Below are 23,350 nucleotides of genomic sequence, written 5' to 3' on the forward strand. Positions count from 1 at the left end.
GAAATAGGGAAAGCACTGTGTTCACTAAACTTTTGTTATTGATTTGAAGCAAGAGATTCAATTCAACCTTCAATTAGATATCAGGAAGCCACAAAGAAAAGGCTCTAGCCTGAGAAATGCTGGAAATTGCAAAGTGTAGCTTTATGATTAATATATTTTAAAGTATAAAAGGAATAAAATCATTAGCTAAACTTTGCTGGGTTTTGCAAATAAGATTTACTGTGAAAGTTTCTAAAATCCTCCAACACTTGCAATATTTACACCATAAACTTTCCATACTTCTAGAATTGTCTGATATTTATATGTTGAAAAAATATAAAAGACTTATATACCTACATTCGATTGGGTGCTTCTAATAAAATCCAGTATTGGCAAGACTCGCTTCCCCATTGTCTCCATGTGTCTCACTGTGTCTTCTCTTGTCAGCAGGCCGAAGGGAGTTTTATGTTCTAAAAATTGTAACAATAAACTTTTATACTTTTTTTTCCCCAGACTTCCATTTCAAAATGCTTTCCTTAGCAAGCTATAAACAGATATCTCAATATTAATAGATATGAAATCCTTAGTATAGAAACGAGTCCTATCTCAAAGACCAGAAGTATAACAATAAAAGATCTATGAGGAGACATTGCCCTTTAGAGACTACCATTTATTCCTTTTGTTGTGTTTCTTGATTGAGAGATCTACGGGACAGCCTATAACAATTCACCTCTCTCTGCAGAATATGCTTTTCCTGAGTTGTGAAAAAAATGTCATCATAAATGTGTCTGATTCTTGTCTTGTTCCTCCCAGGTATTATTCAAGTGTGCAGATTGCACTAACTTTGAATGTAGCTCAAAGCTGAGATAAGCCTCAGAGGACAGAGTGCCAGACAAAACACAAATCCTTAATTATGTGGGTAGAGCTGAAGGGATAAATTCAACCTGGTCATGAATCAGCCCTTAAGTATGAGACTTCAACTCCACGTGAATGTTTACTTGATTTTTGAAAGTTTCAACTAGAATTACTGAGCACCATTTAACTATAATACTCTTCAGGAGATCTGAGATCTTGGTTAATTACATAAGAAAAGAGTAGAACAGGTATTAATACAATGGCAGATAATCCAAGTGATTTAAGGTGGTCATTGGCTATACGTTTGATTTCATACAATAGTTTTGTTGCACGATTTTCTTCTGTGTTTGCTGATGGATGATGACAAAAGCTTGTAATCTTTAAGTGCCCCGTGATCAGGCATAGGTGGTGGTATGGTTACGGTGAGATGGTTAGAGTGAGGGAGGTGGGCACTCCTGCGGGAACCAGAATTCCAGGTGTTGTTAACTAACCCACAAAGAAGATCGGAAGGAGTTAAGTATGACCCAACAAACATTTTGGTGCCCAGGCCCTACTATATGCTAGGCTTGTGATGAATAAAGCTTAATGAATAATGCACAATTCCTAACTTAAAACAGTATTGAAAGATAACAAGTCCAGGTGACTTACCTGTAAATGTTGGTAACTTCCTATTTGATACTTTTTCCAAAAACTTCCCATCTTCTTTGTTTTTGAACCCAAGAGTCAAGAGATACTGTTGAGGAGGAAAAGATGACCAGTCAACTGTCTGAGGCAACACGTGGAGTCCTTGAAGGTCTGAAATATGACAGAAAAAGAACTAAAGACTTTATCATTTTATTGTTTTCAGGGTATTTCCCCCCCAGATTTCAAGAATTATACTCAGAAAAAATTAAAGATACAAAGTAAAAGTATGTGCATCAAAAGGCCAAATAGATGATATATCAAAATCATACTTTATCCTTCATATTTTTCTTAAAATATAAACATACACAAAGTATAGCAACAGAATATGACTAGGTTATGTGGTCCTCTTTCCCCATATTCAAAATAATACAAAATTCAGGACCAGGTTGCAGGCTTAATATTTTTCTGTGTGACACCTTTCAAGAGAATTTGATTTTTCTGTTCACAGTTTAAGAAAATAATGTTATATGAAAGGAAAGAGGAAAATTACCAAGTAAGAATTAAAATATAAGGCTAATTAATTTAGTTGCTCTCCCTCCTATAGTTGAAGGAAATTTAAAATGATAAGTGTACTCACTTTTGTAATTAGACTTGGAAATAACTCATGTGTCAAGAAAATGGTTCTAAAACTCTGTTCTTAATGACTAGAAGAGCTAATGTTTACTTAGTACTTATTTTCTACCTTCCCTTGTTCTAAACATTTTGTGTGCATTCTATTAAAATTTTTTTAATCGACATATAGTTGATTTACAATATTGTGTTTCAGGTGTACAAAAAGTGGTTCAATTATATATATATATATATATATATTTTTTCAGATTATTTTCCATCATAGGTTATTACAAGATACTGAAAATAGTTCCCTGTGTTATACAGTAAATCTTTGTTGCTTATCTATTTTATGTATAATAGTTTATAGCTGTTAATCCCATGCTCCTAATTTATCCCTCCCTTCCTTCCCTTTCCCCTTTGGTAATCATGTTTGTTTTGTGTGGATTCTCTTTAAATCCTCACGATACATTCACATAATTGGTGCTATTGTCCTCATTTTACAAATAACCGGGAGGTTGTGGTACACAGATGGGAAGTGACTTGTCTGGAAACACGCGTATAAGTGGACAAAGCAGGATTCACACCTGGGCAGTCTGACTCCGGAGACCGTGGGCCTAACCACTGCACTCTGCTTTAGGCTTGCTTGACTTTGGATTACTTTTGGGACAGGGACAGATGTCAGCCATGGGGTCTTGGAGGCCAGATTTACTTCATTCATTTTCATTCTGAGTAATAATGCTTTGGTTTATTACAATAGACTTCTCAAATGAAAGATGATGAACAGAGGGTTTAATGAGCCCTCCCTATTTAACGCTGCCAGAAAGGGAAAAAGATGAAATTCCAAATATCCTTGAATTATGATTTAAATGCCAATTTTTAATCTAGAATCAGAACTCAAATGGCAGTGTTTCAAATACAGTCTTTGCTATCTGTAGTATTTCTTTAAAAAATAATAGATACAGTAAACCATGAGTGTTTTCTTCCACCCTCTCTGACTTCCCCGCCCTGATTCTTAGCTGCAGAACCCTTTGTTCAAACTAAAATTTACTGAGAAGCCCAATATTTAAAGTCGGTAAAGGTAGAGCTGTTCCATTTGAAGCCTGGATCACTGACCACTCACTCTCTTCACTGTACCCCATTCTATACCCCACACACAATAGCCACCTTGAACCCCTCCACAGAATCCCAATTTTTCAAAGCACAGTTTGGATAACACTGCAGTAAGCTATTTGGCACATTTTGGTTAAGTAAATAGCATACGGCTGTCAAACAGAGAGTTAACATGTATGCTGATGATTAAAAGAAAATATTACAAAATATCTTTTAAACACAAGCACAGAACAAAAATATATTAAACATGACTTAGTCTTTGGTGACAGGATCTGGTAACCACTAAATATTATTGAGGGCTAACATTTATGTGACACTTCTTCTGTGCCATACACATTATCAGGATTATCTTTCTCATTCAACAACAATGTAGAGCAGGACACATTATTATGCCCACCTTACGGATGACCAAACTGGAGCTTCAAGAAATTACAGACTTGCCCAACACAGCAAATGGAGGGACCAGAATTGAGAGTCAGGCTGCTGAACATTGAAGCACAGGGCTTAACTCTCAAAACAATCCTACGACAGCAATCATCACTCTGACAGTCAGTGGGAAGCATGTTACAGAAGCAGGGGAATGTCAATACATAGATGGCTTTAACAGACACAGTTCTAGATAGAACACTTCCTTACTCTATCTAGAAAAGTACAACAAAGGCTCAAGGGTTCTTAGAATTAATAGCGTAACTTCAAGGCACTTTAAAAGCAGATTGCAGTATTAGGTGCTTCTTTAGTTGGTGTTTGCCTCTTTTTAAAAGGATGGCTCGTTTCTATAAGCAAGGTAAAATGTGATTTCTGCATCTCCATCTCAAGAGTGCAGAAAGTTTCTTTGCTTTTGAAATCTGCAGATACAGACACACCCAACCAAGAGTTTACCAGTTTTACTGAAGTTGCCAATAACCGGATCATGTGAAAAGGCAATTAAGTAAAAATAAAATGGACACTAGCTCATTCTCCTGATAAATGGTCATAACATTTTTTTTTAATTAATTAATTTATTTTAGGCTGTGTTGGGTCTTCGTTTCTGTGCAAGGGCTTTCTCTAGTTGCGGCAAGCGGGGGCCACTCTTCATCGCGGCGCACGGGCCCCTCACTGTCGCGGCCTCTCTTTGTTGTGGAGCACAGGCTCCAGACACGCAGGCTCAGTAGTTGTGGCTCACGGGCCTAGTTGCTCCACGGTATGTGGGATCTTTCCAGACCAGGGCTCGAACCCGTGTCCCCTGCATTGGCAGGCAGACTCTCAACCACTGCGCCACCAGGGAAGCCCAACGTTTTTGTTTTGATTGTGGTTATTCTTTAGCACTCTCTAAGATGCTGGCATGTCTAGATTGTCAGTATTTTCAGGAATTAGCGTACTCTGGAGGTGGAGGGCAGGAGAAGGTATGTGTCCCTGGCTATGGTTTGCTCTTTAATCTGGTTGTGCTTCCTGACCTAGAAGGCCCCAGTGCTCCTGGCCGTGCTGGTGGTGAAGTCTGGGGCCATCCTCTGGGGAGAGCCTTGGCTTTCTGGGTAACTCTGGATGCCCAGAGGCCCCCTGAATGGGTGTGGGTAGGCTTTATGGACGCTCTGACTTCCCCACAGACCCAGAGTATATGTAGCTTGTTGACATAGAAGCCGCTGGATCCCAGGTACCCTGAAGCTTCCTGCCAGCACCTGCTTCCAGCTCAGAGAGGGTTCCCTGCAGGACACCTCTAGGACTTTAAGGTCTACATTAAAGTGCTCTTGGAGGCCCCGGAGTCCTGAAGTTCAGAATAGTTTAGGGTGTGCTGTGCACGGGCTGGTGTTTGTGATGAGTCGCAGGAGGCATCTTGAGATCTGGCATTTTCTGATGCCCCTCTATTGCCAGAAGCAGCCGATGTTTGAGGGCTCTGTTATATAAACAGCACAAAGACTTTGAGAGGTTGACCTCTTCTTGCTCTTAAATATTTGATGGATAAAGAGGGAGACCTATATCAATAGTGACAGTGGTTAGATGAACTAGAGAAACTAATATTAGCACTATAGCTAATTTGTTATAAAATATACTTGCAAAAATGTATTTGCTGTTCCTTTTGATGCTGTATGTTTCTTCCTGTTAAATCTGTTGTTCAATTCTAGTCAAAGTTTTGAAATGAGAGAGGTCCCTACATACATACTGTTAAGTTAAAAAAATATTTTTAAAGTATCACTTTTATTCCATTTGTATGCAGAGTAAATTACAGTTGTATGAACATTTAGCCTAGCAAGTGGTCTATGACCCAAAATGATGACACACTTACCAGATGTTGAATCTCATGTAACATTAATTTGAGTGCTAATTGTTCTCAATTTTATGTTCATAAACCTCTACCTACGTCCGAAAAGCCCGGTACCTCTGATGGATATGAAAGTTAACCAGAATATATTGTCCTTTGGTAGGAAAGTTGAATTGATTAAAAATGTCTTTGCTCCTGTCACGTGAGAAGAAAACTTGGGAGAAATAAATCCCTTAATGCATTCCTTTATAATTTATCACAATTGCAGGTGAAATTTAGATGACTAGGACCAAATTTATTATTAAAAAATCAATTTGCAGGTATGATGCAGTTCCAAATTTGTACCATTAGGGAAGCAGATGTTTTAAGAAAGAATATCAAAGGTAGATTATGCAGATTAAATTTCTTGTAGAAACATGATCTTTCAATTCTTTATCCTCCAAATGAAAGATGTCCAACTCTCAGCAAAAGAGGGTAACGTTTGTCCTTTATCAAGAACCTTTTATTGTACCTCAGGAGGCTGGAGCTGACCAGCTTTCAGGTACTCAAGACATTCATGCTCTTTGACCTTCTGTATGTTCCTTCCTCCCTCCCTGAAGTCACCTCCCTGGAGTTCAGTGACAGTCTCTTCTCTTTCTCTCTCTGTCTCTCTGTTTCCCTCTCTTTGTCTTTCTCTCTGCCTCTTTCTCTGTCTGCGTCTCCCCATCTCTCCTACACATATACATGCTGCTTCCTCTTCCTCCCTTTTTCTCCTGCATCTCATTCAGTGCACCTCCTAGCTGTCTCTGGCTCACTGATGTGTTCTTCATATAAACACTCTTGGGGGAATTTTCCTATTCTTTCTTTTTTAAATTAATTAATTAATTAATTATTTTTGGCTGAGTTGGTCTTTGTTGCTGCATGTGGGCTTTCTCTAGTTGCGGCGAGTGGGGGCTACACTTTGTTGTGGTGTGCAGGTTTCTCATTGTGGTGGCTTCTCTTGTTGTGGAGCATGGACTCTAGGTGCATGGGCTTCAGTAGTTGTGGCACGCGGGCTCAGTAGTTGTGGCGCACGGGCTTAGTTGCTTCGTGGCATGTGGGATCTTCCTGGACCAGAGCCCACTGTGCCACCAGGGAAGTCCAATTTCTCTATTCTTGTGGCATTCGCTATTACTTCTAATCCAGCAGTCCCCAACCTTTTTGGCACCAGGGACCGGTTTCGTGGAAGACAATTTTTCCATGGATGGAGCGGAGGATGGTTCAGGTGGTAATGCGACCGACGGGGAGCGATGGGGAGGGCAGATGAAGCTTCGCTCGCTCTCCCTGCCGCTCACCTCCTGCTGTGCGGCCCGGTTCTTAACAGGCCGTGGACCGGTACCGGTTGGGGGTTGGGGACCCCTATTCTAAATCAAAAGACTAGGGATCCAAAGCCATAGTCTCATCTGCAAAATGTCACCAATTTCAAACACAGCATTTCCAAATGCCTACTGGGACATTGCTGTTTGCTCACCATTACAAACGTTACCTCAAATACAGCAAATATATTCCTTGAAAGTGATTTTTTAAATGTCCACAACATCTCTCATCACTACTTTTCACCAGCATATTGAAGGGATGGCCATTATTCACCCAATTATTCTGGCTTAAAATTTTGAAATCATTGTTAACTTTTCTTTCCTCTTATTCCCTGACATTTAGTGAATCTCAAAAACTCATTAAATCTGCCCACTGTAATACAACTCATATTAACCCCGCTCTTTGCATTATCATTGCTACCACCCTGGTCAAATTTCTGATCACACAGCATCTGGATTACAGAAAATGTTTCCCAACAAGCCTCACTGCCACCAGTATGATTTCACACCAATATATCTCCACACCACCACCCAGTGAATATTTCTGGAATATCACCTTTGTCATGGTTACATCACTCCTCAGGAATTTCAGTGCTTCTTTCCTGGTATTCAGGGCTCTCAATTGTGTGAATGTGTTTCACAGTCTATTCTTCATTCCTATGTTTTCTCCAGTATAAACCTTTCTCATCAGGTCTGCTGATTTCACTAGTTTGTACTAGCCTGTGCTCATCCTGCCTCTGAATTTTTCTTTGTGCTTTTCCACCCAGAAACATCTACCTAATCTCTCAATATTTCTTTTATTCAGTCGATTACTATACTTCCAGATGTGCCTAATTTAAGCCCCACCTAGTCCATAAAGGGCTACCTGAGTATTTCAGTACTCCCCCCACCCAAACTCTTAAAGAACACCCAAACTAAAAATAGAACTGCCATATGACCCAGCAGTCCCGCTACTGGGCATATACCCTGAGAAAACCATAACTCAAAAAGAGTCATGTGGGGCTTCCCTGGTGGCACAGTGGTTAAGAATCCACCTGCCAATGCAGGGGACACGGGTTCAAGCCCTGGTCCAGGAAGATCCCACATGCTGCGGAGCAACTAAGCCCGTGTGCCACAACTACTGAGCCTGCGCTCTAGAGCCCGCGAGCCACAAGTACTGAAACCTGTGCACCTAGAGCCCATGCTCCGCAACAAGAGAAGCCACCGCAGTGAGAAGCCCACGCACAGCAACAAAGAGTAGCCCCCGCTCACCACAACTAGAGAAAGCCTGCGCACAGCAATGAAGACCCAACGCAGCCAAAAATGAAAAACAAAAAAAACCCCAAAAGAGTCATGTACCACAATGTTCATTGCAGCACTATTTACAATAGCCAGGACATGGAAGCAACCTAAGTGTCCATCGACAGATGAATGGATAAAGAAGATGTGGCACATATATACAGTGGAATATTATTCAACCATAAAAAGAAACGAAATTGAGTTATTGTAGTGACGTGGATGGACCTAGGGTCTGTCATACAGAGTGAAGTAAGTCAGAAAGAGAAAAACAAATACCGTATGCTAACACAGATATATGGAATCCAAAAAAAAAAAAAAAAAAAAGGTTCTGGTGAACCTAGGGGCAGGATGGGAATAAAGACGCAGACATAGAGAATGGACTTGAGGACACGGGGAGGGGGAAGGGTAGGCTGAGACGAAGTGAGAGAGTGGCATGGACATATATACACTACCAAGTGTAAAGTAGATAGCTAGTGGGAAGCAGCTGAATAGCACAGGGAGATCAGCTTGGTGCTTTGTGACCACCTAGAGGGGTGGGATGGGGAGGGTGGGAGGGAGGGAGATGCAAGAGGGAAGAGAAATGGGAACATATTGTATATGTATAACTGATTCACTTTGTTATAAAGCAGAAGCTAACACACCATTGTAAGGCAATTATACTTCAATAAAGATGTTTAAAAAAAAAAGAACACGCATACCACTCACTCTAGAGTGAATCTCCTAATGTTTCATGGGGTTATGTCTCATCTCTCCAATAAGTTTTAATCCTCTTCAAGATCACATCTTCACGTTATCTTCATGCCCCAAGCACCTAGTCGGTGCTCAATCAATACTTGAGTTGAATATAAAAACAAAGTTTTCTCAATCCTGAATTTTTAATCGTCCAAATAAGAATAGAACTTCAAAAAAATCAAAGCTAATGAAATGTTCAGAGCTTCCGAGACAGGATTTATCTCTCCGTCACTAAACTTAGAAAAGAATATCACACAATCTTTGTTTTTTTATTTTACCTAAACTTTAAGTGGTTTCTGTTCAATTTACGAAGGGTGAGTGAGGTAAAATAATATGTATTAGGTAACTCAGTGGAGTTGATGCTCAAATGAACAGAGCAGCTTTGCCTAGATTGAAAACTTAGTTTCACGCTCAGGTTGGGCCCTTGCTGCAGCTTGTTCTCTGGGAAATATGGACTCTTAGTCACAAAGAAGATTGGATTAACAGAGAATCTGGCTTAATGAAACTGTCAGCAGCACCAGAAAAGCATCTGCAAAAATGTGAACGGTTGATTGTAGATCAGCAGACTCATCTCTATATATGAGGGACTGCTTATTTTTTATGAAGTTAAATATCTGTAAAATAAAATATGAGCTCTCTGGACATAAAGTAGAAAACATAGATACCACCATCATCAGTATTTTCTGTTGGACACCTCATCATAACCACAGTCAACAGATTGTGGATAAACTTCTCAAAGCAATTTTGAAAAAAGGAAAATCATAGAGGTTTTAAAAGTCTTTTAGAAATAAGCAGATTTGTTAGGGTTCTATCATCTCCTTTCTCTGTTTCATTTCCTTCTCTATTTTCCAGTGTCTATGTCATTTCTCTGCCCTTTGTCCATAACAAAATGTTCTGACATTTTGGGCTAGAGCAAAATCTCATTTCTAAAGGTCCCAGTTGTTCAGTGTGAGATGGGACCATGTCAGTTTTATATGACTTCGTCTTAGTGATCAGTTTCAGAGTTTAGCTTCTCCAGTCCTTTCATAATGCCAACACTTTGTCATTACTTCTTTCCCACCCAGTCATTTTCTGAGTTTTATCTTGTTCACTTTTTAATGCCAATACTTCTATATTGGAAGTTATCCACAAATTCACATCAGCAAGAAAATAGCAAAAGGCAGCAACTTTGCAGCTAACATCATTATTGCCCCCATAAATAATAAAACAGTTTCCACTTTAAAAATATAGATAGCGTATTTTGATTTTTGCATTTGATGTGTGAGAAAGCTATTTGTATAATGAATCTTTGTATAATAAATTGTATTTTCCCTTTGACCTTCATTATAATTTCAGAGTTATAGATGCAAGTAAAAAACATTGGTTTTCATTCCTAAGATTCCTAATTTTCCCTTCAGGCTTCTGCTCTACTTCTCCAAAACTGATCTTTGTATATATAAGTTGCCTCTCATAACCCACTTATAAACTTTGAAAAACAAATAATTACATAAGATATTTATACATAGTTCATTTTTATTTCACTTGGAATTCTTATTGATTCCAAAGTTTTATGTTTAATCAGCTGTATTGTATTTATTCTGGGGAAGTTCCTTAATTCCATCCCCAACAAAGTAGGCTTGCGACAAACAAACATGAAAGATACTGCTCTTCCCTTCAATATTTATTAAATTCACAGTTAGTGAAATAATATGTTGTTGCTCTAATGCCCTTAAATGGCTGTATTTCTGCAGCCATTGGAATGGACATTGGTTGGTTGGATACCTAACATGCATTCCCACCTTCCCTCTTTTTTTACCCTTGGAGAATTCTCTCCTTCCCTACCTACTCTAAAAGTGAGACCTATTTGACTTAGGCGAATCAATCCATGGCATTACCTTGACCTCAGTTTTGGTTCAAGTATAAGCATATAATGTAATTTGGGCCAATGAGGAAGAGTGAGTCCCAGGAATTGGGTGGAAGAGATATTCACTGCTTCTTGGGACAGTGTGATTTGAAGTTTGTAATGACATTTGGGAATTTTGCTATGACTCAAGATCCTAGCGCTTGAGGGCATGGTACAGGTGATGGAATACCAGGTAGAACTTGAGAAGAAAGCTGACTGTAGAAAATAGAGCAGTGAGTGAACTATTGGATCAAGCTGTACTTAAAGATAGTCCCCCTGTAGTTGTATTATAAATCAATGTATATCATGCCTCCTCCTACCCCTTTAAAACTTAAATATACTGAAATCAGTTTAAGCTGTGATTCCTATTACTTGAAACCAAAGATTTCTGACAGAGGGATTTAGCTAGTAGTTCAGTATATCTAAAAATACTATGGAATCCTTAAAATATCATAGCTGAGATGTAAGACATATTATAAATTCTTTAAGTTGACTATCTGAGAAGAATAATTTCCTTATTTAAGAAACATAATAGTTTGAGGATTAAGAATAATTAATTTTTACAGCTAGTACAAAGATACCAAAATTGACTGTCTTAGTGATGCTATTATAATAACATTATTGTAATACTATTACTAATAACTAGACTTAAGTATATGAGATAATAATAAAAAATAAATGTTTAACACACCATTGCAAAGCAATTATACTCCAATAAAGATGTTAAAAAAAAGTTTATATTTGTATGGAAATATGTTAATATGTTTCAGACATTACATGAAATTTCTAAAAATCTTGTATGTTCTGGTGTAGTGTTATAAGTCATAATCCTAGTTATTACTTTAAAATGTATATCTCAGAAATAACTAAAAAAAATGTTTAGCATTATTTTTCTTGATCTATATCATAATTATGATTTTTCCACTTTCGATTAGATTCTACATTTTGCAAAAAGTGACCCTTGGGTAGTTAACTAATACTGAATAATAAAAGTCTTACATAATCTGAAAGCCTTAGTTTTCCTTACTATCTGGACTGGTAATCTACTTATTTGTTTATAGCTCACTCTGGAAGTGTAATGACTTGCCTTAAATAAATAAATACAGCATAAAAAAATGTGTAAAAGAGTGCTTGAAGAAAACAGATCAGAAGGAAAAGTAAGAGACCGGTGATGAAGCCATAGGTGAGATTAATACACAGAATGTATTTTATAAGCTCCTGTATACTTTCCAGAAATAAAGAAGATCAACTATCTCATTCACAATGTTCCTAAGGTAAAACAATAACAACAACAACAACAACAAACTACCATCCCAGAGAAGCACAGCAATTTCTTTTCCTGAGACCAGAGATTTTCTTTTGTTTTGTGTTGAAATTGGTTTTTGAGTTCTACAGTTTTTTTATTTAATAAGTGCAATTGTTGAAGACAATTAAAAAAGAATTATCATGATTATCATATACAAGAACTATTATTACTCATGAATTATCATGGCTCATGAGCAAATGATCTTATGGTAATGACTCAGTAATTTCCTGTAGTTAATATATAAAATTTGAAAGTCAGCAAGCCTTTGGTTTTGTATTTGATAAGTTATTGCTTACATATGGAAATCTAAAAAAGGAGATCATCTTGATTATTAGATATTACTCTTTACTATTCACTATTAGTAGTCAGTTTGGTTGTGGTGAAACTACTTTTAATCTGTTTTATTCCTGTTAAACTCAGAAACAAAATGACTGCCTTTAACCACTATTATTCTCTGTAGCTTTGGAATTTCAGGCCAAAGGAATAAGACCTGAAATAAAAATGAGAGATATAAATTTTGGAAGTGAAGAAGCCAAATGGTCATAACTTAAGAATAGATGGTTATTTATATAGAAACTCCAAGGGGATAAAGTGAAAATCTATTAGTATAGACAAGAGTTCAGTAAGGGATCAAAAAAGGAAATATACAAACCCCCAAATAAACAGATATAAGATTTAAAAAGGTCAATCAAAATATATAGGTATAATAAAATATATACTATAATGAAAATAATGGTTTAATCCATAATAGCAACAAAATGATGAAATATTAGAAATAATCTTAATAAGATATATAGCTTAGATAAAGAATTGATTACCTAATTTACCTGAAAAATATTTATAGGCTCCCCTTACCAGAGTCTATATAAATGTGTCAGGCATTATGATAAAATGGTAAGATAATGAATGCCATGGTGTTGCTTACCATTTGGTGCATGCAGTAGACAAATAAACAGTCAATTATAATATAGCATGGTGCATTCTTAAACAAAGGTAAGACTGGGGTACCAGTGAATGATGGAGATAAAAAAAAAATCCAACCATTGATGAAGTTAACAAAATAAACTTGTCTGACTTATCTGGGGCCTGGAGTAGGATTTTTTTTCCCCTCTGGGAATTTTAAGTCTAGGCGTAAGGTTTGAATTTATACTACCTAGATGGCCCAGGAAATCTCAGCTCTAGAAATAGAGGCTCTCTGGTTGGTAGTACTCTATGTGGTTTGGAAAAATCAAAAGAAAATCTTCCCTGGAAGGATACAAAATCAACCCAGACTGTACTGGATTCTCACAGGTAAAGCCATGCTGAATAGTGTCCTGCACCCAAGAGTAAAAAACACAAGGATATTATCTACAATGAGTGAGAGATGGTGTGGTATCATAGAAAAATAGTTGGTCTTTGTCCCCAGTTCCTGGCACAGAGCTTCTATAACACTTGGAATTTCCTAAGTGATAGAGGATGGTAGGAATGTTTTTTGTTCTAATGAGGTGACTCTTGGCAGGCCCCTAGATAGCTTCTGCCAGGATGGGGGCTGGTCTCAAGAAAGACCAAGGCTTAATTAGAAACTTGGAACTTTCAACCCCATTCCCCAAGCTCTGGGGAGGGGAGGCAGGCTGGAGGTTGAGTTAATCACCAGTGGCCAATGATTTAGTCAATCATAATGAAACCTCCATAAAACCCCCGAGATGATGGGGTTTGGAGAATTTCTGGGTTAGTGAAGTACAGTGAGGTACTGGGAGAGTCGTGCCACCAGTGAGAGCACACACCCACACCCCACCTTATTTTGCCCTATGTATCTCTTCCATTTGGCTGTTCTTGAGTTGTATCCTTTATAATAAACCAGTAATAGTAAGTAAACCACTTGCTGAGTTCTATGAGTCATCCTAGAAAATTATAGAACCTGAATTGGGGGTCATTGGAACCCCCCAACTTATAGCTGGTTGGTCAGAAGTACAGGAGGCCTGGGACTTGTGATTGGCATCTGAAGTGGTGGTGGGGCGGTCTGGTAGGATCGAGCCCTTAATCTGTGATGTCTGTGCTAACTCTGGATAGTGAGTACCAAAGTTGAAGTGAACTGTTAAAACACCAGTTGGTGGCTGAGAGCTGGAGAAGTGGTGTGGAAAACCCCACAAATTTGGTGTCAGAAGTGTTGTGAGGAAAAGAAAATCCCAGAATCGGAGTCAGAAATGAGATTTGCTAGAACGGTCCTGGCTCATGGACACATGTGGTTTGGGAAGAGAAAGGATAACAGGGTGGAGGGTGAGGAACCTTTGATTCCTGGGTGGCCACCCATGGTGTGAAACTGCAGCTGTGCTGTGATCAGTTACTAAAGGTACAAGTTACCAATTGTAGAGATGAATCCAACTCCCGGGAAGTTGGTTCACTGGATGCATTAAGAAGTACAGACTAACAAGAAGAAAGCAAAATATACAGTCCCTTGGTTATTGTTACCTGTTATAGCTAAAATGAAATTAAAAGAGAGTTATGCAATTAGAAGGAGGAATGCAATCATAGATGGTAAGAGACAGTAGATGAGGGAGACCAGAGGCAAATGGTGTTGTAACCTGCTACTGCAAAGGACAAGTGAGCTGCTCACTGAGACGTGTTTACTTTGATTAGCTAGAACAGTGCCAGAACACCACACTTCCCATTGGGAAGACCAACGTTTTAATATTTTAAGAACAGAGACTTCAGCCCCATATATGAGGAATTTCTTTTCTTTGGGAATGATTCTCTGTTTCTAAAAAGAATTCTGTGGTACAAATATGAGATGATTTGTCATCTTTATAACCAACCTAGCCGTAACACTTTCATAATGATATTGGGGATGTAGGCTCTTTAATTCTATAAACTTTTCCATTTGATAAAGTGAGTTAGAAAGAGGAAAATAGTCTAATCTTGGAAACTCTTGATCGTGGTAAAATTATAACATTTTAAGGAAGAAAGAATAAAATGAGAAATTTTAACTTTATATTTTAGAGAGCATAGAATGTATTATCCTTACTGGTAAATGATGACTGAACAAGAACAAGGTTATAAATTTCAGTGAAAAGCAATTTTTAAAGGTCTGTTTTAAAACAGTATATTATTCTTCTGAACATACATATTTACTCTTGGGAGTTAAATTGCACTGGAGAGACAAAATATGACTCTATCTACCTAAGTGTTAAAGTAATTGATATCTACTCCAGAAAACTTTTCTATTAAACATTACTAAGCACAGATCCATTACTGAATATTTTATTTAGCAAATAAATCTTGATATTTTCATCAAGTGGAGACAGGATATGCTTATTGTATTACTTTATTATTAAAATACAATCATGCAAGAATAAGAACTGTACAGAATTGTGTTATTTCATTGGAATATATGAATAAAAATCTCAAGCAAAATCTTTATAAATGAAAACATAATAATTCTGGGGCTGGTGAATTATTATTTGTTTTATATACCTTGACTACTCTGCATGAATCAAACTGGATTTTTCCTTAAATAAGAAAAATGGATAGCTACACTGCTAAAAATTCAGTAATTTTTTCCTCTGTGACACATAATACAGTATAGCTCTATTATAATATGGCTTTAAGATTTTGGTGGGTCTTACCACATCCCCAAAATAGCAAAGAATGCACAGTGAGTTCCTGAGGATATGTAAGGCTGGTTGTCCTACAAGGCAGATTTGAATTTTAACCCTCCCTTATCAGTCTTGTAGAAGTTATAAAGGCAGTATAGTCCTAGTGCCTGCCACTGAGGGTGAAGTGGGCTTTTCTCATAATAAATCACTAATTTAGTTGGTCCCTTCAGTAAAAAATTAAAAATACTTAGATCTCTATATATTTCAAAATGAATTCATTTTTATCGTTTTTCTCCTTTGCATCTATTTTTCATGTGGAAATCCATGATAAGGATGACTGTGAATTAGGGGCTAGCTAGAAAGAATACACTGCCTGGGGGATCTCGATCATAAATATTCTTCCTGCTCATTACCGCCACCTCTGCCAGCTATTACTGGGCTCATGGCACTGTCACATGACCAAGGAGTAATGAACTCAATACTGTCTAGGCTTGATGAAGGTGACCTGGAGTTGGGCAGTGTTTCTGTGTTGGAGGGTTGTCTGCCAGCCTCTGCTGGGAGAACTAAATGTATTAGTCTCCAAGTTTTAATGATAATACCTACTTATCCAGCAGAACTTTGATAGGTAGACTTTTCATCCAAGATCTTCAAGGTACAGATTTTCTGACCTTCATCTGTTGATTGTTTATTTAGATGATTTCTGTAATTCTTACTTACAGCCTCAATTTCTCTTGCTGCAAAGAAAACTACGTAATTGTGTTCTATCTCCCATTTGGAATCTGTGTCTCTCCTCAGATGTTCCTTTTCTGTGAGTGGGTGCAAACACATATGTATGAGAACATTTACCTGTAGTTGTCCAAGGAAGGATGAGTGAACGGGAGGTAGAAGGGAATGTACACAAACTCTGAGTGTTTCTGAGGATGAATTTGACTGCACATGGAGGAATGTTTATCTGTCCTCCCCTGAGTTCACATGAATTTTATTGTGTACACTGCAGATGAAGTAGGAAGCCGCCTACTTCACTGATGTAAGGCAGTATATTAGTTAGAGTAAAGCTACCTGATTTAACAAAGAGCCTCCAAATCTTAGGGATCTAAAGCAAGAGAATTTTGGTTTTTGTTTGTGTGGGTATTCAGTGGGTTGCCTTCCACATGGTCATTTAGGGATCCAAGCTTCTTTTGCCTTGTAGCTTCTTTAGTTCCGCAGTCCTGTTTACTCAGTCAGTGGCTAGGGAAAGCGAGTTCTGCATGGCAGAGGTTTATGGGCCAGGCCTGGGCATGTCATACTCCCAGGGTATTTCTGTCCACATTCCATTGGCTGTTACTGAGTCACAAGCCTCACTAAACTGTAAAGGAGGCTGGAAATGTATTCTAGTTACATGCATGGGGGGGGGGGGGAGGAGAAAAGAGAATAGTTTGGTAAACAACTAGCCAGTCTTTGCCACTTTCGGTGGCAAGGACTTCTGTTCCCAAACTGCTCCTTCATCTGTTTTCTCCTCCATCATTCTTTTAATTAGACTCAGCCTTCCATTCCACAATTAGAGCTTAGGTTTTAAGTGAAGTATTCTCTAGAAGAGAGGAAAAATATAGTCCAATTTTCACCCTGAAGTATAAATTACTAGAGTCATATTCTTTCTTAGAAGCAGGTATATTCTAGCACTACCTAGTGTAGTGCCTGGAATATATGTGCTCAATAAATGTTTGATGACTAAATGAATAACTGAATACACCACCCATCTCCATTGTAGATCCTCTTCTTGTCCTGAGGATATTGGGATTCTGAAGCATGGAGAAAAGGAGAAGAGAAATGGCAGAATAGCATAGCAAGTTGGAGAGAGGACTGAAATGACTTCCAGTCTCCAGTGGAGTAGAGGGGATTTCTAGAGTAAGATCTAGAACTCTGCATTCTGGCAGGGAGAGGGAATCTTAGAAAGTAGTTCTAGTCTGGGCCAACTTGTGTGATAGGGGTGGTTGGTGTACATGTAAAGAAGCATTTACACCAGGAGGTAGCATGGGGAACTCATATAGGTGTCCTTGGGTGACCTAATGTGTCACATAAATGAGCCCATCAGGTCCTGCTCAAGCCAACAGATCTGTCTCAGGTTGCACTAGCCATATAATCTGCAGCTGTGCTAGCCTGCACAAGGCTTCCAAGAGGACTCTTTCCTCACATGCCCATGGGCTTCTTTGGACCCTTGGGTAGGCTCGAGCTCTGTGAAAGTTGAAACCAGACTAGGAAGAGAAGAAAGTCCCGTGGAAAGGGGGAAAAAGCTGGTGAATTTGATTAGATAGTTACTGAAGACAGACTAAATTTTAGAAATGATTGGATGGGATTGAGTCCTTTGGGGTGGGATAGAATATATTTTTGGCTCTGGACAGACCAAAGATGAATATGTGTAGGTTAAAACAAAAAGTCTCATGTCTGCACACATTTGCTGTGTGATTGTCCAGTCACACCTGCTGCATGACTATTTGTTGAAATAAATAACTGAATACATTTTTGGCAACACAGACGCTTCTTAAATAGAAGGCAGATAAAAGGAGTATCCTGGTATTTGGGACGTGCCAACAAAACAAGGTCACTACCCTTCTAGGCCCTATCTCTCTTTGTGTAACTCACTTTCTAGCTACTGCCTTTGGCTACCGATGCCTGCCCAAATCACCACTCTGCACCTCCTGTGAGAAATATCCAGAAGCTAAAGATCACATTTGACCTGCCCTCTTCCTCACCTTGGAATTACCTGGGGGGAAAGGAAGAGATGCCACTAAGACTTGCACATATAGTTAGTAATAGTGGTTTCACCGTTGTTCCAGCAATGGCTTTGGAGTGACCCTTTAATCATTTGCAACAGAGACAAATAATGTCATCAGTGTAATAGCCTGTTAGTTCAAAGTACCCATTCTATAGAGCGAAGGACCTAACCACTCCTAATGAAATTTAAAATTCGAGATTGCCTTCACTACCTCCCCTTCTCCTCCAGAAACTGTCTTTCTTCTCTCTGTTCTTATATAGCACTGTCACACTCCAGCAATTAGTAATTATAAAATGATAGAAACAATCATCAGTAACTTATAATTATCTTCTCTTCCAAAGTATAAGATCCTTTAGCATGAATCATCTTGCCAACAGATCATAATTCATCTTGATAACAGGTTTGATGGAGTTACATGAGATGTGAATCTGGCTCATTAATGTTATTGTTGTTTTTAAACCCTCAGTGGCAACAGTGCTTCCTAAGTATTAATTAATCTTCATGACTTCTCTGTGAAGTAGGTTAAATATAACTAAACTTATTCTACCAGTAGAGAAATTGGCAAACTGGTAATCTCCTCAATGAATCTCTCTTTATTACCAATGGATCTGAGAGTAGATATGGAAATAGCTGAATTGGATTAATTTTCCATGATACTAGATTGACATAACTTTTGTGTGGTATTGATTCCCCTCTGTGCCCCCCCGCCCAAACCCTTGAAGATATCCATAACAAAATGATAAATGATTTATAACAATTAGCGAAAATTGTGAGTTCTGAAACATTTTTATCTACTTCCTTATAAAATGCTGGAACTAAGTAAATCAGCATCAGTGTTCATTATAGCATGCATGTGATTTCTTCTCTTCCCTTTCTCTGCCTTTAAATTTTCATTGTTCCTTAGGGATTCACTATTTAATCATCCCTAGTTATATTTTTAAAATATATTTCTTCTGAAGAGCTTGAAGCATTGTGGAAGAAATAAGGATTCCATAGGACCTAAATTTAATGCTTCCGTCACATCTCGGCTTCTATCAGATGGAAATAGTGTAGTTCAATGCGAGGATATGGGTTCAAATCCAAGGCCTGCTGCCACTGATTTTCTGATTTGCTGTGTATCTTTGGAAAAACTGTTTTCTCTGGTAGCTGTTTTCTCATTTCTAAATGAGAATCATCTTACTCACTTCTTAAGTTATGGGAGTAACAAGAGATAATGAATGTAGAGTGCCTGGTACCTTAAAAGTGATCACTAGTGGAGTATATTATGAATCATATAAATCAGTGACTTGGCCCCAAAACGCTGACAAAAGGAATGCAGGGGCCTTAACAGGAGGATGTGATACTAGATGTGTGTATTTAGAGATTTTGCTTAATATGGTAGTCATTGCTGATTGTTAATTTATTTATTTTGAAAGTAACAAAATACTCTTTAATATTGTTTTGACTCAGTGATTTAAAGACAGTAAAACAGAAACAACAAAAGCTCTTGACAACTCTTAGTATCTTAGATAACTGGAAATCTCCATCTCCATTAGAGATTGGCTCAATTTAGTACAAGAAAATTCTTGTCTTAATTCAGAATAACACTTGGAACATGGTAGATAGTAAAAAAGTATTTGGAATGGATGAATGGAAGCAAGTGGCTTCCAAAGACAAAAAGAGGAAAAAAGGACACCACGAGTGTTGTGTTCTCTGTGTACACTTGACTGGCTATCCAGATCTCACTTGGATACCAGTGGCCCAAGAACATAAAAAAAGAGGGACGTTTGAGGTGTGAGATAGATGGAGGAAGGAAAGTAGAGATAGCAGGGATTGGAGAAAAAAAATCCATATTCAGGAAAATACTATCATCACCTAGTTTACTGATGAAGTATATGGGGAAAGGTGATATTTTACTACAGGTTATTCTTTCATTTTTTTATAATCTTAGAGTTTCTAGGTTTTACCTCTCCTCTTAAAAAAAGAAACATGATGGCACAAGGAATATTATGCTAGACCTATAGGGCTAGCTCTACTTAAAACCTTAAAATAACTTTCCATTTCAACTCATCAGATTAAAAAAAAAATCCCTAAAACTGAAATAATCAACAAAAAATCAGAAACATCCCTGTATTTGTTTTTTATGGAAATAAGTTGTCAGCTGATGCTTTGAAGATATTGAATCTTACCTGTGTAGATATATTTCACATATGCAGGATGAGTTTTTATGAAAACCTCTTTTACTTTTTCTGTTTTATCAGCTCTGATTTTTGTTGCAAATGGTGTGTACATAACTGAGAAAGATTCCGCCCTGGTGATGGCTTCTTCAATCATGGCCTGAGAGGAAGCAAACAACCCATTTGGCCTCAATAACAATACGTGACTTTAAGAATATAAAAAAATATGATTACCTTTATGGATGATTTAAAAATCTATATACTGTACTGCAAAGATAACATATTTTGGTCTTGAATATTCATTAGAATGAACTTTTAATTAGTTCTGGAAATACTATTTCATATTAAGAAAACCAATTAAATGAAGAAAGTTTGTAAACAGACACCTCTAAACTGGGCTTGCTTTAAGATAAAAATAAAAATCCTATTTTCTGAGGTGTCATTTTTAACTTGATCTTAAAAATCAAATTCTTCAGTCTAACATAATTATCTTATGAACAGACACTGATGAGCAATTTTACTTTAAAAAATTAATTAAAATATCTAGATTTAAGTATTGTCTATAAATAACATGACAAACTAGACAAACTGTATATTTTTCTTCTTCCAATACATGGCAAAGCCTTTTGGAATTTAAAAAAAAAAAAAAACTTTCTCAACTTCCTCCTAGCAAAGCTTTCCTTCCCTCCAGATCACAAGAGCCATTTGAGATGGATTCAGCTATTTAAGAATTTCTTTAAATTTTCTTTGTTCATGCAAGATACCATTCTTCATAAAGCCTGCCATCACCCTGAGCTTCCTGCTTTAACTAGGTCCATTACTATTTGAAACAGACCAAAAGGAAAGTTATGTGAAGTTTTAAAAGGAATTTATTCCTTTCCTACAACTTTTCCTTCTAACAAGGCTTGAACATTGAATAGAAAGTAGAAATGTCTATAGTTATCTCATTTTTCTGAAAATAGCATAAAAGAATATTATAAAAATCCATATTTAGTTATAGGAATAATTTTTTCCCTGACAACTAAAAGTTGTATACAACCAATAAGGAAAAATAATAGATTTGAAGTTTCCAACAAAGAAAAATCATTTAACAAACAGCAATTTATATTATTACTGGTATAGTATATTGTAAACAAGTTTTAGACTAATATTAACAGCAATAAGGAGTTGATTTTAAACTGAGAAACTGAATTTCAATTGTTGATTGCCTACTTCATTCCTCAGTGACTTCAAATGGCCCCTATGGTCAATTGTTTAATTTACAATTTTTTAAAAAAAATTTCTTCTAGAAACATTTTAATAAAAATTGGCCATTTCCAAGAAATACCCACTGCATGCCCACCAATAAAAGGGAACCATAACAGAACAGAAAATTTACCATATGGCTATGATTTAAAGAAAAATAACTAGTGCACACTCATGCACACCAGCAAAGTCCAATATTAAAGTCACATTCTTTCTTATGGGCTATGATTAGGATTCTGAGTAGACACTGAAATAAAACTTAATACAAATGCTGAACTATTCAGGTCAAAGGACCTCTAAAGAAGCATCTGTCCTCAAAGGGATTCCAGTTTTAATTTACAATTTAAATTTGGTGTGGGACAAATTTCTGAATGGCTGAGGGAAAGAACTTATATCGTCCACAACGCTGTCCTTTCCAGGTTTGAGGAACTAGAAGGGAAAGAATATGATGGTGATGCCAAACCTGGAGCCAGCACTTAGATGGAAGTAGCCGTGGATTATGCAGCAGTGGATTCTGAGGGTGCAGCAGGTCTGGGCGCTGAGCCCTGGATGCTACTATGAAAGGTCAACTGCGGCAATGCAGGCAGCAGGTCTGGAATTCAGAGATGTGGATTAAGAACTCAGGCTGTTTAGGTACCAGGTTCTGGTCCTCCAACAGAAAGGAAAGATCCTTTATATTGAGTAGAAGAATGTTTTCTCCAGCTTGGTGCTTCATTGTTCATTGCTGGAACATGGAATATGCTAGAATACGTTCATTGCTGGGACCAATCCTGGGATGGCCTGTCCAGACCAAAAAAGTAAGTAGCTGTACCTGGATTCGTGTGGAGTGAGGTGCTGAAGAAGGGAGCTGTTCTAGACCTCAGTTCTAAGGTCTTGATCTGACTTTGCTGCGTTTTGTAAGCTGTTAGTTCCTGTATGGGTTTGCTAGGGCTGTCCTAACAAAGTTTCACAGACTGGGTGGCTTAAATAACAGAAATTTATTTTCTCGTAGTTCCAGAGGCTAGAAGTCTGAGATCCAGGTGTCTGCAGGGTTGATTTCTTCTTAGGCCTTTCTCCTTGGCTTGTAGATGGCCAGGTACCTTCTCCTGTGTCTTCAAATGGGTTTCCCTCTGGGTGTGTCTGTATTCTAATCTCCTCTTCTTATAAGAACACCAGTCATATTGGATTAAATCCCACTTAAAGACCTCATTTTAACTTAATTACCTCTTTAAAGACCCTATTTGCAAATACAATCACAATCTACAGCCTGGGGTTAGGACTTCAGCATATGAATTTTGCGGGGGGACGTGATTCAGCCCATAACACTTCCTAACATCCAAATAGCTTTCCTTGTGGTCTCTCTGAATATCTTGGTGAAGATATTTTGCTTTAAATTCTGGATCAAAAAATTTAGTGAAGGTATTTAATCCTCTAGTTTGCTTCCAGAAAGGTATTAACAGTATCCCAGTAAGGCCAGGACAGAAGAAAACACTCTCTCCATCCCATTTCTTTTCCAACTGCTGGCAGCTTAAGTAACTGCTGGCAGGGTAGCTTTGCTAAGCCATCACACAGCAGGACAGGAAAACTCGTGCCCAAGAGCCTACACTAGGCTTTTTTTTTTTGCAAGTGGCTGAAGTGTGGTTTTTGTGTGGCAGCTTGATCTGCTTGTTTAAGGCATTGTGCTCTTGGCTTGATGCT

At 37.8% G+C, this 23,350-nt stretch overlaps 1 protein-coding gene and 1 long non-coding RNA gene across 2 annotated transcripts in view; both read right to left on the reverse strand.

The window, feature by feature from the left end:
- LOC309659389 overlaps nt 1-23,350 on the reverse strand; it is a 538,108-nt gene that overhangs the window by 345,203 nt on the left and 169,555 nt on the right. The gene's annotated exons all lie outside the window — the stretch shown is intronic.
- Nucleotides 1-23,350, reverse strand: part of SPATA16 (spermatogenesis associated 16) — a 228,455-nt gene that overhangs the window by 46,945 nt on the left and 158,160 nt on the right. The window contains exons 5-7 of the mRNA XM_082459084.1: nt 20,441-20,588; nt 1,483-1,629; nt 337-449 (exon numbers count right to left, since the gene is read on the reverse strand). Coding sequence (XP_082315210.1) covers nt 337-449; nt 1,483-1,629; nt 20,441-20,588 — 408 coding nt within the window. The remainder of the gene's footprint in view (nt 1-336; nt 450-1,482; nt 1,630-20,440; nt 20,589-23,350) is intronic.

Source organism: Balaenoptera physalus (genome assembly GCF_965194825.1).
Source record: "Balaenoptera physalus genome assembly, chromosome: 4".
Taxonomy (NCBI): domain Eukaryota; kingdom Metazoa; phylum Chordata; class Mammalia; order Artiodactyla; family Balaenopteridae; genus Balaenoptera; species Balaenoptera physalus.